This window comes from Pollachius pollachius (genome assembly GCF_949987615.1).
Source record: "Pollachius pollachius genome assembly, chromosome: 14".
In the NCBI taxonomy this organism is placed as follows: domain Eukaryota; kingdom Metazoa; phylum Chordata; class Actinopteri; order Gadiformes; family Gadidae; genus Pollachius; species Pollachius pollachius.
This window is the reverse complement of record NC_136947.1, coordinates 8,002,967-8,018,622: the sequence shown is the minus strand read 5'-3', so window position 1 is coordinate 8,018,622 and position 15,656 is coordinate 8,002,967. Positions and strand designations below refer to the sequence as shown.

General features: G+C 46.9%; 2 protein-coding genes across 2 annotated transcripts; one reads left to right on the top strand and one right to left on the bottom strand.

Moving 5' to 3' along the window:
- Positions 1-101: 101 nt before the first annotated feature.
- dhx30 (DEAH (Asp-Glu-Ala-His) box helicase 30) lies at positions 102-12,501 on the bottom strand (the record flags this gene model as incomplete). Its single annotated transcript, XM_079750250.1, has 19 exons — positions 102-623; positions 909-1,048; positions 1,208-1,311; positions 2,602-2,759; positions 3,825-3,984; positions 4,474-4,667; positions 5,415-5,496; positions 6,186-6,392; positions 6,484-6,659; positions 6,778-6,882; positions 7,018-7,096; positions 7,399-7,806; positions 8,308-8,796; positions 9,489-9,641; positions 10,749-10,898; positions 11,407-11,661; positions 11,763-11,873; positions 12,022-12,152; positions 12,327-12,501. 19 exons carry the CDS (start codon positions 12,499-12,501, stop codon positions 334-336), a joined length of 3,567 nt encoding a protein of 1,188 aa, XP_079606376.1. The 3' UTR covers positions 102-333.
- A 377-nt stretch (positions 12,502-12,878) lies between these two features.
- On the top strand, positions 12,879-15,418 carry LOC307085713 (chymotrypsin-like elastase family member 3B; the record flags this gene model as incomplete). Its single annotated transcript, XM_079750577.1, has 7 exons — positions 12,879-12,918; positions 12,989-13,077; positions 13,450-13,532; positions 13,620-13,745; positions 14,115-14,251; positions 14,586-14,728; positions 15,185-15,418. 7 exons carry the CDS (start codon positions 12,879-12,881, stop codon positions 15,416-15,418), a joined length of 852 nt encoding a protein of 283 aa, XP_079606703.1.
- Positions 15,419-15,656: the final 238 nt, after the last annotated feature.

Sequence of the window (15,656 nt, the reverse complement as noted above, 5' to 3'; positions counted from 1 at the left end):
AACGCAACTTCTGCTTTGCGAAGCAAAATAATGATCGGCCATCGACAAATCGATTCCAAAAATGGTGTGACGTACCACTACGCACCTGACTTCATTGATACATGGTCATATTTACAAAAAGGAATAAAGTAGTACACACTGGATTTGTATGCACCACCAAAAAATCTCCACGTACAGCCCACTACAGTAACAAATGATTTAAGCAATGAACATTATTACACTTTGTTAAAGAACAACCATTCTCTGTACAATGCTGCTGCTCCTATATATACACACACGCACACGCACACACACACTTTCCAACTCTTATACTTCATTCAAACTTTAATAGAATCAGTCCAACTCGCTGTCACTGTCCCCATCGCTGCTGCTGCAGTCACCGCCGCGCTGGCCCCTGGACGGGTGCGACTCGGCGTCGTGGTTGAGCAGCTGCACCAGCAGGTCGATGAGCTGGGCGTCCTGCGCGGCGTGGGCCTGGGAGCCGTCGGGCCGGCTGAGGTTGCGGTGCAGCATGGTCTGCAGGCTGGTGCGCAGCTCCCACAGCAGCTCCCAGCTGTCCACCGGCAGCTCACAGCGCACCAGGGAGCGGCCGGGGAACGACACCGCCACACGCTGCCCTCGCACTGGGAAGGGCGACACGCAAAGAAGAAAATAAAAGGATTCAAATTAGTTTCGAATAATGTGAGGTTAAAATTGCACAAATTAATTCACTGTTCTTGTGTTTTTGAGAAGCTGCTTACTGTATTTACGAATTATATACTGTTATCATTTAGTGTTCAATTAATAATTGTTGAATGTAGTACAGTCTTTAGTCTATCGCACAAACAAGCCCTCCCGACCCGGTCTGACGACAAACCCCACCACCTTAACTAACACATTTTGTGCGGGAAATCCTGAACGGCACTCACCGGTCTCGACGATGTCACCGTCGGTGAGCAGCAGGAGGGCGAGCGGGTGCACGGCGGACGAGTCCCGGATGAACACGTTGTCGCTGGACTTGACCGCGCTGAAGAACGTCAGCCAGCGGCTTGGGAGCTGGTTCTTCCCCCTACAGCCGACCAATCACATTTGACGTTTAATAAATCGCTTCAAAATACATCAAATGCACTTGCACACAAACAAAAGCTTAGATATACTATATTTGCTTTATCTCTGATTTAACACACACACACACACACACACACACACACACACGGCTCTAACAAACCTGTTGACCGACGCACGGTGCAGCATGACCGGCCCAGTTTGCGAGCGGTAAGCTAGGCCGTTGGCACGGAAACGGCCTCCTTTGGTCACCACTCCCTTCTTCACCTGTGAGGAATGATTATTCAAGATTTTAGAGCTACATTTCGCAGAGCTACAATCTGTTAGAACGGCATCCATCATCTTTCGTGAGTGAATGCCACCCCCAGTCTGAGACTATTAAGACCCCTCACCGCTAATAAGTGTTGCGGGTAACGATATTACTTTTTTTGGTAACGAAGTAAAGTAACGCATTACAATTAAAATATTGGTAACTACACTACTTTACTAGACTATAGTAACGCGCTTTCCTGCGTTACCCAAGCCGTGTTTGCCTGCGTGTAAAGTTCTGATCTGTTGTGGTGCGTGCATGCATGCTGCCTGTGTGTCTGCAGCGCCTGCTTGCCTCAGCAAGTTGCCATAGCGATTGATTTGAGTGACGTAGCTGCTTGTGCGAAGGAGTGTTCAACTGTTGGAGCGCAGCAGCAGGTGACACAGAAAGACAGGCTGGTTGCAGGGTTCATTGTAGAAGACATGCTTCCCCTGTTGACTGTTGAATCGCCCAGATTTAGAAAAATACTAGATAAAATACCCGCGACTCACAAGCCAACATCCGACAGGAAAACATTTTCCCATTACCTGAACAAGGGTGTTGTACCGACATGGAATCGAAGCTCAAAATAATTTTCGAGTCCTCCCTGGATCATGTGTCCACCACCGCGGACATTTGGTCCGCCAACAACAAAAGTTACTTAGGAATGACCGTGCACTGGATAGACAGCATTACTTTAAAACTTGTCCATGTATCTACAGTAAATTAAGAAACGGGAAAGTAAAGTAATAAGTAGTGAAGTTATTTTTCAAATGCAGTAACTAGTTAGGTAATCTCATTTCAATATACAGAAGTAACTAGTAATAAGTAACTAATCACTTTTTTTGAGTAACTACCCCAACACTGGTGCTAATTGCTGACCCATCAGCGCAATGCTTTCCTGATCGGTTTGTGGGCTCAATCATGGATGAGAATGGCATTCGTGTACACAGTGTTATCATCTCGACGGCGGAGAAAAAAACGTTTGGCATCATTTAATGGGCCTAAAACATCTATTGTTGTAATGCTATGATGATTGGATGTATTTTCATTATATTTATTTCATATTTTTTGGTGCTGTCTTGATGTATTGTCTTGTCTCTGATGAGCTGCTGGGATGCATGACAAATTTTAGACTTACTCTGACAATAAAGTATAATCGTATATCATATGTTTGGTAAAACATGAACAAGCAGAAGGGCACATGTATGGAGGCGCTACGCTATAAGCAAGAGTGGTAGGTAAGAGATGGTTACCCTCAGGCTCACCTGGATGAGGTTGGGGTAGAGGCCAGCGAGCAGCACGGCCTTGACCAGCTCGTCTTGGTGGCTCTGCTGGTTGTAGAGGGATGCCGCCCGCTGGCACTCGCTGGCCCGAGACACCAGCTGGGCCTGGTACAGGTTTTCACTGAACTGATTGATTAGGCCTGGGGGGGGGGGGGGGGGGGGGGGGGGGGTTAATGGCCGTCAGTCTGGAAAGGAGAGGCAGCTCCTGGCAATGCTTTGTTTTGTTACTAGGAGTGTCCCTTTCTTTTTTGCAGTACTAGATACATGATTATCGACATCTAAAGATAGTTGTTTTTGATGTCAAGCTAAGCTATGGAAAGGTAGGGTAAACAGTGAAGCTGAATCGCATCAAATTTGAGTAATGTACGCACTTATTGTTTGTTGCACGTCCTGGCACTTATCATTGTGTAGCATCTTATCCTAGCTAGCTTTCTGCATACAGGGGATTGGGTTAACCTTGCGATTGTTAGTGCTTGGCTCTATGAACATGCTTGCTGCACCGACAGCGATATATTCAGGGCTCCAGACTAACTTTTTTCACTAGGAGCACTGTGGCCCCCACACTGAAAATTTTAGGGGCACAACCAGAAATTTTAGGGGCACACACCGTAGGCCTAAATCAACATGGCAATGTGATTTTCCAAATTCTTCACTGTATTACTAATAAATATTTTGATAATGGATGCAGAAATTACAATGTGCGGTTTCAAATTCAGTGTCACATTTTATTGTGATTCTCATCTATACCAACTGTTTCCACGTGTGCACGCATGCGTTCGACAAGCACGGAAGCGACAGTTTCACGGGAGTGCGCCCGCTTGTCATGCCGCAGGACGCTGCGCCTCCTATCTGCCCGCTCGCCTCTGCATTGAGAATGCATTAGCAGGTGCCTCCCTTTATGGCACATAAAGTCCTGACCGGGTTTGGGTACCCGCTGGTACCCGACGGGTGACCCCAAATGAAAAAATAAAAAAGGGGGAAATTTACTGGTCGCACATGTGCGACCAGATGCAAAATTCAGTCGCACACTCAAATTTTGGTCGCAAAATGCAACCATTTGGTCGCAGTCTGGATCCCTGATATTGTATCTCTTCCTTCTGATAAAGGAACTTATTGTAAGTGGCTTTGGATAAAAGCGTCTGCTACATGCCCTCAATGTAAATGAGTAACGAGTACAATTGGGTGCGTGTGTTTCTGAAGCGCACCGTTGATGAAGCGCAAGCTTGCCCCCGACAGGACGTAGTCCTCCAGGTAGCACTGTCGGTCCTGCCGGTCGCCCTCCTGCTGGACCCTCCTCCAGCCCTGCACCGCCCGGCTGAGCACCAGGTAGTCACTGTGGCTGGAGCCGCTCAGAGTGTCTTTGGCCTGGGAGACAGAGAACACCAGAGGCAAGCGCCGAGAGGCAGCAGAAGATGAAGAAAGAAAAACAGTGCAGAAATGGTAAACTGATTGCATTTATACTGTGCTTTTCTCACCTGATCTCAGTAGATCAGGCTCAGCAGGGTCGTTCACATTGTTGCCATGAACGACAACAGTTTGCTCAGAAGGAGAGAACCAGATAAGCATGATTTACACCAGGTAATGGATACACACGTTCCTCTGGGAGTTGATGATTGAGCCGATCACTGCCCAAAGTGCAAATACATGGAGCTTGTTCAAACTCAAGAAGTCAAGCGGTTTATAAAACATCGAAAATATAAACGATACGAAAACACCGTAAAAAAAGGGTTTATAATTCACATGCAGGATCTTCGAATGATACTGGGACACATTGCTCCTTTTGAAACAGAACATCGGGAAGAAGACATAAAGTAGCATGAACTAATAACAACAAAAACTGCCAGCTCTGCTCACCTTACAGACCAGACCTCGGTTTTGCATGCTGTTGTAGAAGGGGTCTCGGGTCAGACAGGCGACCACCGACAGGATGGGCATGACGCAGCGGAACATGGACGCCAGCACCAGCACTTTGCCCAGCCGTGGGTCACATGACAGACCCGCCACGCGCTCGCCGAGTGGCGTCAGGTTTTCCGTCCTGTCCAGAACCCCTTTGAGACGGAACCGAATACAGTGTGAATATAAGTAAGGGATAAAATGTTGCAGTCGGACGCATCTTATTTCAAAGGGGAGGTTGGGTTTGAGTCTATATTGTAAAGCCTTGGTCACACTGAACCTCGTTTCCCATTTTCCTATTTTGTGTTTTATTAAATGATAAAGGGACTGCATTTATACAGCGCTTTTCTAACCAGTGGCCACTGAAAGTGCTTTACAATATTGCCTTACATTCACCCATCCATACACACACCGACGGCGATGTTAAACATGCAGCTCGTCGGGAGAAGTTAGGGTGAGATGTCTTGCTCAGGGACACATCGACACTCAACTTTCCGGTTACCAGCCAACCTGCTCTACCTGCTGAGCCTCATACCGCCCCATATTTAAACATTGTTCTATATCTGTCTTTTATCTGTATTTAATATGTATTGACTGCATTTTATCTGTAAAATCAGTTTATGTACAGCACTTGAGCACCTCATACAAACATGTTGCTTTTTTAAAAGATTCTGTGTAAGTAAAATTAACTTTAACTTTAACTTGAACATAGGTGTGCTTAGAATTTATATTTCACCCCCATATTCAGGTCAATTCTAGTTGTATAACTTATTAACTACAAGCTAAAGTTGTACAGATTGCCGATTAACAATGTTGTGGCGAGTGGTGGTGACATATTATTTGAATGCAAATTGCCGTTTCAAACACATGAAACATTGACAAGAGTCATGGGTCAAACCTACCGATGTCTTGTAAGGTTCGCACCGCATCTTTCACGGCATCTTTCTCTGGACTGTCTAACACCTGGGACAGAAAATCTACCGCCTGAGGAAACACAAACAGAAGAGAGACCATTTATCCCTGATGTATATCTATTTAATAATATAGCATATACTTTCCAAGATGTCTCCCTCAGAACTGAATCATGAAATCTGAATATATATTTTTTAATGAAAAATATAAAAATGTATGTGACTGTTTTGTGTGTAATCAATTTGAAAGTATTCACCTGAAAGAAAAATCCCTCCCTCCCCTTCAGGCAACCATCCAAAGCCACTCCCTCTAAACACGACTTACTCGCTAGCATTAGCAAAAGGTCTACCTAGCCTTGTGGAAGACTCCGGTAATACACAATGAGTAGGCAGAGTGTGCATCGGTAGCCAGGTAGGTAGATTGACAGAAATGCAGGCCAGCCAATCGTTTTATTCGGGCCGAATGGAATGATTGGACAGTCTTATTACAGGCCTGCAACAAACAGATACCGAATTTCTTTTGTCTGAGCATTGATTGCTGTTGGGATTTAAATATAATTGAAACAAATAGGACGAACAATTATTTTAAAATAAACTGCATACCCTTGCTTTAAATGTACATATGTGTTTATAGATATTTTTTTCTGTAGTTCTGTCATTAATAAAAACATATTTATCCCTTTCATGAATATTATTAGTATCCTGTATTTTCTGCCTAGGAGAGGGAGGGCCCTCTCCTAGGAGCTGCAGTTTGCCATTCACCTTGAGGTTTGGACTGTGAACCTTGGCCTGGACCACCAGGCTCTCCAGGGGAGTACGCAGGATCTCGGGTATGGGGAAGCTGGGCATGGACTCCAGGCGTTCCTGGGAGAACAGGTGGTAGGCGTGGCCTGGCTGACAGCGCCCGGCCCGGCCTCGCCGCTGGGTGACGTTGGAGCGCGAGATCCACACTGTGTCCAGACACGAGACCTGGCAGCGCAGGGAGGAAGAAGAGGATGTTTAACATGAACTACAACCTCTTAAAGACGACACACATACCCGCAAATTCTTAAAGACTGACCTTTGTGCGCGGGTCGTAGTTCTGCTCTTTCTGCGTTCCCGCGTCGACCACGTGAACGATGTCGTCGATGGTAATGGACGTCTCCGCGATGTTGGTGGCCAGGACGATCTTCCTTCTGCCCAGCGGGGGGCGCTGGAACACGACTTGCTGGTCTGCCACTGATAAACTGGAATGCACTTCATAGGTTGGATAAAAAGGACAGAAGCGTGATGAGAAACAGTAAAAGATAGCTGAGTTTAAAGAAAGGCAGGGAAAGAGGTGGATTATGGGGCAGAATCACTGGTGTTCCCTTACAAGCCACGATCATCTGGGAGCCCGAGGCAAAGCGGGGCCTGGACTCCAGCCTCTCCTGGACCGCCTTGATGTCCTGCCAGCCAGGCAGGAAACACAGCACCGCACCTGAGCCACGAGGGAAAGCCATAAGAGACAAGTGAGACAGAGTCTTGAGTGGTACACGCACAATTAACCGAAAACCCCAAACCAAGCCTCAGGTTCTGGTTGGTCAGGCTTGTAAAGGGGGGGGGGGGGTGTTACCTGGCTCTCCGTGTCTGTCTATGTGTTCGATCACATCAGCCACCAGATCCAGGTCTGGCGCTGCCTCCTCTTTTCCCTCCTTCCGCAAATCCCCAAAGATTGTAAAGATTAGGACAAAAACACTTATTTTTGTCTAACCAATACAATAGCAGCCGCACAGGTTCTTTGAGGATGCGCTTGCGTTATAGTAACCAGAGATCGAATAATCAACCCGCATACAGAAACAGGAACCAAAATCAACACTTGCCACCAGCCAATGCCAGATAGCTTCAACCATATGAACAAAAAATACAAAAAAGGAAATGTGGGTTACATTGTTTGGCCTGTAGTACTTTATACTCTGGTAGGGAGATTTGACAAAGACAGCCAAGAGCCTCTCACCTTCCCCTGCGGGGGGGCCGCGCCCCTCTTGGTCCGTGGCGGCGGCGGCGGCGGGCGAGGGCTCCTGCTCATCTCCTGCAGCACCTCCTCCAGGTAGCGGTCCTGCACCGGGTGCATGAAGCCCGGCACCTTGACCACGGGGCAGTCCCCGAAGTAGCGGGCCAGCCGGTCGTTGTCCCCGGTGGCGCTCATCAGCACCACGCGCAGGTCGGGGTTCTCCCGCAGGGCCGAGCGCAGCAGCGCCAGCAGCAGGTCCGTGTTGACGTCGCGCTCGTGCACCTCGTCCACCACCACGTGGCTGACCCCCCGCAGGCTGGGGTTCCCCTGGAGCTTCCTCAAGAGGACGCCCACCGTGAGGAAGAGGAGGGCGCCGCCGCTCTGCTCCGGGGGCCGGCTTTCCAGACGCACCTGGGGGGGAGGGGGGAGGGTTTGGTGAGTTGGGAGGTAGGACGGTTGTAGATGTACTTGTGGGCGTATAAAGTGGAACTGCTATTGTGGTCCTGAGTAGCAGTAGGATAATAGACCAGGGATAGTTTGACTGACGTGATTCATTTTATTAATTTGTTTAATTTATTGATGACATTTACCCCATTGATCATTCAGATCGCCCCAAATATGATTATATGTATAAAACAAATGAGGTTTCACTCCAAACATAGAATATTGCTTTGGCTAATTTAAAGTCTTCGTTTTGGGCGTATTTGCAGATGTCAATAACCAGCTGTAGCCTGAAATTGTGCAAAAAAAAAAAAATCGCATAAGAAAAAGAACCGATACCTTGAAGAAAAAGAGTAGCAAGACCCCCACAAAAAAACAACAAAATCTCCAAAAGCTATTCCATTCTCAAACAAACAAACAAACAAACAAACAAACAAACAAACAAACAAACACCCATCTTATGGTCCCCACCTGGTAGCCGACGGAGCCCCTGAGCGCGGGGCCCATCTCCTGGGCCACGCGCTGGGCCACCGACACGGCGCTGATGCGCCGCGGCTGGGTGACCAGGACGTTGCAGCCGCCGCCGTCCCCGCCACGCACGCGCCCCTCCAGCAGGAAGCGGGGGATGCGCGTGGTCTTGCCGCAGCCCGTCTCGCCGGCGATCACCACCACCCGGGACGCCTCCACCGCCGACACCACGCGCTCCCGGTGCCCGTCCACCGGCAGCGCCGTGCCCAGACCCGGGTCCGCCCGCTCCCAGCGCTCCCACAGCTCGCCGCTGAGCTGCTGCTCCTGCTGGGCCGTGAGGGGGCGGCGCTGGCGGCCGGTGATGGCGTCCGTCAGCAGGTCCTCCGCCTCCTCCCCCTCTTCCTTTCCTGCCAGTTCCTCTTCTTGGCTGAGGGTCTTCTGTGCTTGCTCCTCTTCCTCATACAGCCTCTGCATCTCGTTCGCCACCGGGTACTGTGGTGTGCATTCGTGGAGGTGTTAGGGGGTGGGGGGGAATGCGGATAGCAAGGTAGCATCATGTCACCAAGGACCACAGGTAGCAAGGTAGCATCATGTCACCAAGGACCACAGGTAGCAAGGTAGCATCATGTCACCAAGGACCACAGGTAGCATCATGTCACCAAGGACCACAGGTAACATCATGTCACCAAGGACCACAGGTAGCATCATGTCACCAAGGACCACAGGTAGCATCATGTCACCAAGGGCCACAGGTAGCATCATATCACCAAGGACCACAGGTAGCATCATGTCACCAAGGACCACAGGTAGCATCATGTCACCAAGGACCACTGATAACAAGGAACCATCATTTCATCTTGGACCAAATTACTCATAGTAAGAGTAGACCCTGTGATCCTCTAGCAAGGAATTGTAATGAAATCTGAACCGAGATTAAGCTATTTTTTTATAAAGTCATACAGCAGCTACAGTGAAATATACAAGCGCTCATCAGTCTTACAGCTACAGTCAAACATTTATACAAAAAAGAACAGGTCAGTGTCAATTTAATACTTGGCCCATGGATGACATTTCTTGTTCATTCCATCTCTCTGATGTTTTGATGTAGAGTTTTCCAGAGGCTTTGGAATAATGTTTTCTAAAAGCGTCCACCCAGCGTGGACTCTGGTGTGGGGGGGCTGTACCTGGGCCAGGTAGTCCCTCATGCTGTCCTCCAGGTGCGGGGGGATGTGCAGCGACACGGGCCTCCTCTCTCGCTCCCCCGCCGCCCTCACCTCCTGACGGTGGTACGAGGCGTGGGTCAGCGCGTTGTTGTCCTTGTCCAGCAGCTCCAGCTCCTAAACAACAACACACGCTTATTCTTCACATGAAATGAAAACCAATATATATTATTTTTAACTCCATTTACTAGTTGATCATTTAGCAGACCCTTTTATCCAAAGCGACCTCCATTAAATTGTATATACTGAGACACATGTCATTCAAGAGCCGGTATGGGTTGGGCTTCCAGCTCAAGGATGCCCACAGGTTTTAACCCTTACCACTGGAGTACCCAGGCACATTGCCTATGTGCTTTCTACGTCTTCATCCCGAAATGACCCGTATCCAGTTAAAGCCCCTTCTCCCCTAACGTTTTAATGCATTTAAAACACAAGAAAGTGTGACACACCACTGGAAAGATTCGATTCTACACTTTTTTTAATCATACCGATTGTTAGTTAAACGAAAGACAATTCCAACCCTAAACTAAATTTCATATGCACATGAAAAGCAATAGCAACCTGTTTCCCGTCATTTAATCAACACAATTGATATATCTTGTGGAAACTGAGACTACTGATTCCAAAAATAGAGGATAAAAAACAATCAAGAACAAACTTTCTTTTTTGTTGTTTTGGTCATCAAAGCTTTGTTTGATTGGATAAAACCACCATAAATTGATAGTCCAGTGTCTGGGCACCGAAACATGTAACTAAACATGTCTTCTACAATCAATGTATAGTAGCTAAGAGAGGGTTTCAAAGCAAATGATAAATTGGCTTTAATCAGAAGACAGGATCTCTATCGCCATCTGGTGGCCATATGGTTCAATCGCGATTGTTTGAAGTGGTGTCATTCGATGCTTTATGCCCGAGTCAATTGTCGTTGGGCATATGGTACCAACTGATAATGACATATTTAATCTACAACATGACATATTTTAGGGGGAAAATAAATCTTCCACTTTTGCTGTGTTACAGCTTCATTCACTTCAACCAAGGTGTATACTATTAGAATGATAATTTCACATGCACAACAATCTCAGAGATGTGTCATTTTTATTTTGGTACCCAGTTTACAAATGACATCCCTTGCAGTAGTGGAGATATACTCTATTTACTTTGGATATGAGATTTTCAGAAAAAAAGTCAAAAAGGCCTGGTGAGGAAGAGGTCGAAGCTCACCTTCATCCTCATGCAGCCCATCGCGGCAGCTCTCCTCTCTGCTGTGACCTTGTTGCCGGCCGTCGCCGTGACCTTGAACTCCTCCGGCCACAGAATGGTGAGCTCACACCTCTTCACCTTCCCTCCCGTGCTCCTGTACTGAAGATACTCCTGGCATCCACACCAGAGGAGCAGATACAGTCAGTATGTGACAACAGAGAGCATAAATGAGGCAGATACATCAACAGCTCACACTCACATCTCAGTGTGTGTGTGTGTGTGTGTGTAAACATTACATATTCATTTACATTTAGGGGATTTTGTTGACGCTTTTATCCAAAGCGACTTACAACCATTCATTCACACATTCACACACCAAAGGCCTTGTCAACCGCGCAGGGCGACAGCCGGCTTGTCAGGAGCAGTAAGGGTGAGGCGTCTCGCTCAGTTCAATGTGTATTCTGTTTTGTTTTCATTTCTTATTTTTATTCTTACTCCAGGTTGTTGGATAACATTATTGTCTTGCCATACCCCATGTGTATGGTGCATGTTTTTTTTTGAGTCTGTTGAATGTGTTATAGAACGTGTACAAATTAAATTAAACAGACCATAAAAGAAAAAGCAAAAAAGAGGCAACAAACGCACTCATCCCTCCCAGAGACACACGCGCACCGCTGACCTTGGGCGTGTTTGACGACGTGGCCACCTGGATGACCCTGCTCAGCAGCTCCTTGGGCCGGGGAAACAGGGAGAGCACTTCAGAGTAGGATGGGGAGAAGCCTCCGGGGGGAGCTGAAGGAGATTCACCAGCAGCAGCAGAAGGGTCTCTCATGTCGCCGTCCTCCGTTTCGTACAGCTGGGACACCAAGGCCCCCCTGCTCCGAGCTGCCCTCCTGCTGGGCAATTCGTTCTCAGGACCGAGCACACCCAATTCCTACACACAGGAAGAGAGGAAAAAGAAGAAGCCAGCTGTGTCAATGACGGGTTTATCAGTGCATTCGACTGTTGTGTTTACAGTGAGTTAATAGCACTTACTCTCAACTTGTGACATGCAGCGGCTGCAGCGAATCGCTCGGCATCGATCTTCTTTGGGGCGATGCCCTCCATCTCCATTCTGCTGGGCCACATGACTGTGACAGTGGCTCTCTGCAAGTTACAAAACACATTAAAACAACAGGTACATATATTTTTCCCTTCAAAATAAATGAGGGGTTAAGTGAATCAAAAGACTCGACGAAGACGAAGAGACATTTCTTGTGTGGACTGCTATAGAAAGCAGTCAGTTGTTAAGTACCTTGACATCTCCATGCTCTGTGCAGTTGTACTGGATCAACTGAGACAGGTCGTTCACTCCCAGTGACCGGGAGATGACGTTATTAAGAAGGCCTTTCGGGTCGCGGAACTCCTTAAGAAGATCTGCGTTACCTTAAAAAAGAGATAGTCCAAGGATAAGCGGTACTGTGGATAACAGAAGAATAGTCCTATAGGAGTGAAATAACAGTTTTGTAATGAAAACATGCTTGTTTGGTAACGATGGGTGCCCTTGAGGATGGGTTCCTGGGACCCGGCTTACTAGATCTATGTGACCGTGACACTCACCCTGTTTGACGGGAGGCGTGCTGTCCTGAAGGGAACGGGGGTTTGTCTTGTACCACCGCACATCTGTGACATTTAAACCAGCTTTAATTCTCCTTTCGACATATTTCCCAAGGTTGCAGACAGCTCTCAGACGCACGAGTAAAGTACCGGGTAGCGCCATCTTTGGACTACACATTTATTCTACGGTTTGATAATACCTCGCGTAATGCGCCCCACTGAGAGGACCCACACTGACCCCTACTTGGTCGGAGTATGAACTGCTCTGCTTAATAATAACACTCATAAGTGTATACTCACATAATAAAAATAACAGAAAATACTCAGATAGTAATTAAAATGACAAATGATAGGAAATACATCGAACTGTGTGATTAGGGTGTTACCAATGGGACTACTTGAATGTATATTTGCATGTGCAGTTCATTGATGATGTATAAATGCATATGTCTGCAATATTCTCAACATATGGAGAAAGGAAGGAATTTCCCATGCTGAATCTGACATAGCCTATAAAAAGCCAAAGGCAACCCTTTTATTCTGGAATCATCAGAGATGGAGCTCCTACTTATCTTCTTGCTGTTTGTCACAACTGGTGAGGTAACACCAATCGTATTAGTAAGTATTATTTTAAGGACTTTTCCGACATTTCTTCTGCTTTGCAGTGTCTGGCTGTGGCCTACCGCGCTACCAGCCCCGATCCAGTCGTGTTGTGAATGGGGAAGAGGCTGCTCCGTACAGCTGGCCGTGGCAGGTAGGGCTCATGGTTATCATGTGTCATGAGGAGTGCTCCTGGGTGTTTATTTATTCCGAAGCCATTGGTCATTATAGCCTGTCTTACCATTGGCCAATATACTATTATTAACTATCACCACATTCAATTCAATTGTATTCGTATAGCCATTAACCACAGGTACACATTAAGATGCTTATATTTTGCTTCAATCAAATATTGTTTCCTTCTTTCAACAACTTATAGAATAATTTGTCATCCAAAATGCAGTATCAGATGTATTAAAAAAATCCCTTTGCATGCCCAACATATACATATATTGTCAAATAATGTTGTCAAATCAGGTCACTACTGCAACCCATTACCGCTCAACGTGTGTTCCTCTGCGGTCAGGTCTCTTTGGAGTCCTTCTATCCCACATGTGGAGGAACTCTCATCGCCGCCAACTGGGTCTTGACCGCTGCCCACTGCATCACGTGAGAAAGCCTCTATCAATCCAATACCTATCATCTACATTTCGCCAGAAAATAACAATGGTGGTGGGTTGGCGTGTTTGTGCTCAGGTTCCACACCTACCGGGTGGTTCTCGCGGAGCACGACATGGACATGCACGAGGGACCCGAACAGTCCATCATGGTGGAGAGGATGATCCTACACCCTCAGTGGAATGACAACTGTGTGTCTTGTGGGTAGGCTGGGTCTTGCTCTACACATTGAATCCTGGACACAGCAGGAGAATCAATACTCATGGAGCTTTGAGCATTTTAACTTTAATGTGCCAGGTTTTTTTAAACATGGGACACTTTGCCTACTGATATGGGCGGTGAGAGGAATATGTGGGCCAACGTTTAATGTAAATATTCAACCAGAACTCCCCGGCTTGAGAATATGGCCTAGAAAAGCAGCTGAACAAATGGAGGTTGTTATATTTAGAAAGGGAACTAGATAGCACCCAATCTGTGACACATGTACACACATGCATGAAATATAGAACCAGTCAAACAATTATCCATACCGATAACCTTTCATTTCTTAATCTCGGACACTGTCCCCATTAGAAATGACATTGCCCTCCTGAAACTGGAGAAGAGTGCGGTTCTCAATGACAAAGTCCAGCTGGCCTGCCTGCCAACACAGGGCGCAGAGCTCGCCCACGGCCAGGCCTGCTACGTCACCGGCTGGGGTCGGCTTTCCTGTAAGACCCACCCGCCCACACTCAAACTCCAAAGATGAAACCACTTTCTAAAACGCTTTTTCCAAAGCCACTTACAATAAGCACAATTGTCAGAAGAAGGGAGAAACAATAGATTGCTGTCGGTACAGAAAGGATGTTCATAGAACCAAGTGCCAAGCACTTAGTTGTTAGGTTGACCCGTTCCCCGTATACATCAAAGCTAGCTAGGATAAGAAGAAAATGGTGCTTTATTAGTCCCAGGTGGTAATGGGGGGGCAGCTGATTTGGAATAGGATATGGTTGTAACTACGTGTTGTAGCAACGTTTTGTGTTTGTCCAACCCTCCCTCTCCTAGCTGGGGGGCCCCGGCCGGCCAAACTGCAGCAGGCTCTGCTCCCGGTGGTGGGGCCCAGCATCTGTGCTCGCAGCGACTGGTGGGGAAGTTCAGTAAAGCCCACCATGGTCTGTGCTGGAGGGGACAGCAAGTCGGCCTGCCACGTAAACCAAACTAGAAGACTTATAGAGTCTTGAATTCAACATCTAGCCACACACCTCGTTCTCTCTCGTCTTCTTTTTATTCAGCAAACTTACACTACCGTTCAAAAGTTTGGGGTCACTTAGAAATGTCCTTATTTTTTAAAGAAAAGCACAGTTTCATGAAGATAACCTTAAATTAATCAGAAATAGTCTATTTTTAATTAGACAGTAACCATCCCTCGTGTGTTCTAATGGTACATTGTTTAGCTTATCGTGTTAAAAGTCTAATTGATGATTAGAAAACCCTTGTGCAATTATGTTAGCACAGCCGAAAACTGTTCATTCTAAGGTAAAGACCATTTGAATAAAATAATGAGTTATCATGGAAAACATGAAATTGTCTGGGTGACCCCAAACTTTTGAACAGTAGTGTAGGTTTGGTTTCAAATGTCTCACACCTTTTGTTTTTCTTCAAAGGGGGACTCTGGAGGGCCTCTGAGCTGCAAGGGGCGGGACGGGAGGTGGTATGTCCAGGGAGTGACCAGCTTTGTAGACGGGCGGGGCTGCAACACCCCCCAGAGGCCCACGATTTTCAGCCGGGTGGCCTCCTACATCCCCTGGATCAGTCAAGTGAGATGCTCCCTGCTTAGCAAGCAAAGGATCAGGCAATACACATTCACAGACTGGAACTTGAGCTATAAAAGGAGCTAAAGTTGCGGCAATTAGAGCTGCAGGCTAAATGTAGAGTGCCTTTGCTGGCTTCGGAAACCTCTGGCATACCCACCTCTTCCGTTATAAAGAGAAAAGGTTTTGACACAACAAAGCATATAGCTTTGGTCCCTCCATTTCGGGAAACTGAAACCCTCCTAGACTAGAGGGTCGTAACAGTTGTTTTATTGTTTTTGGGAAGATGACCATACAGATTTGTTTTTTCAGATTTATTTATTAG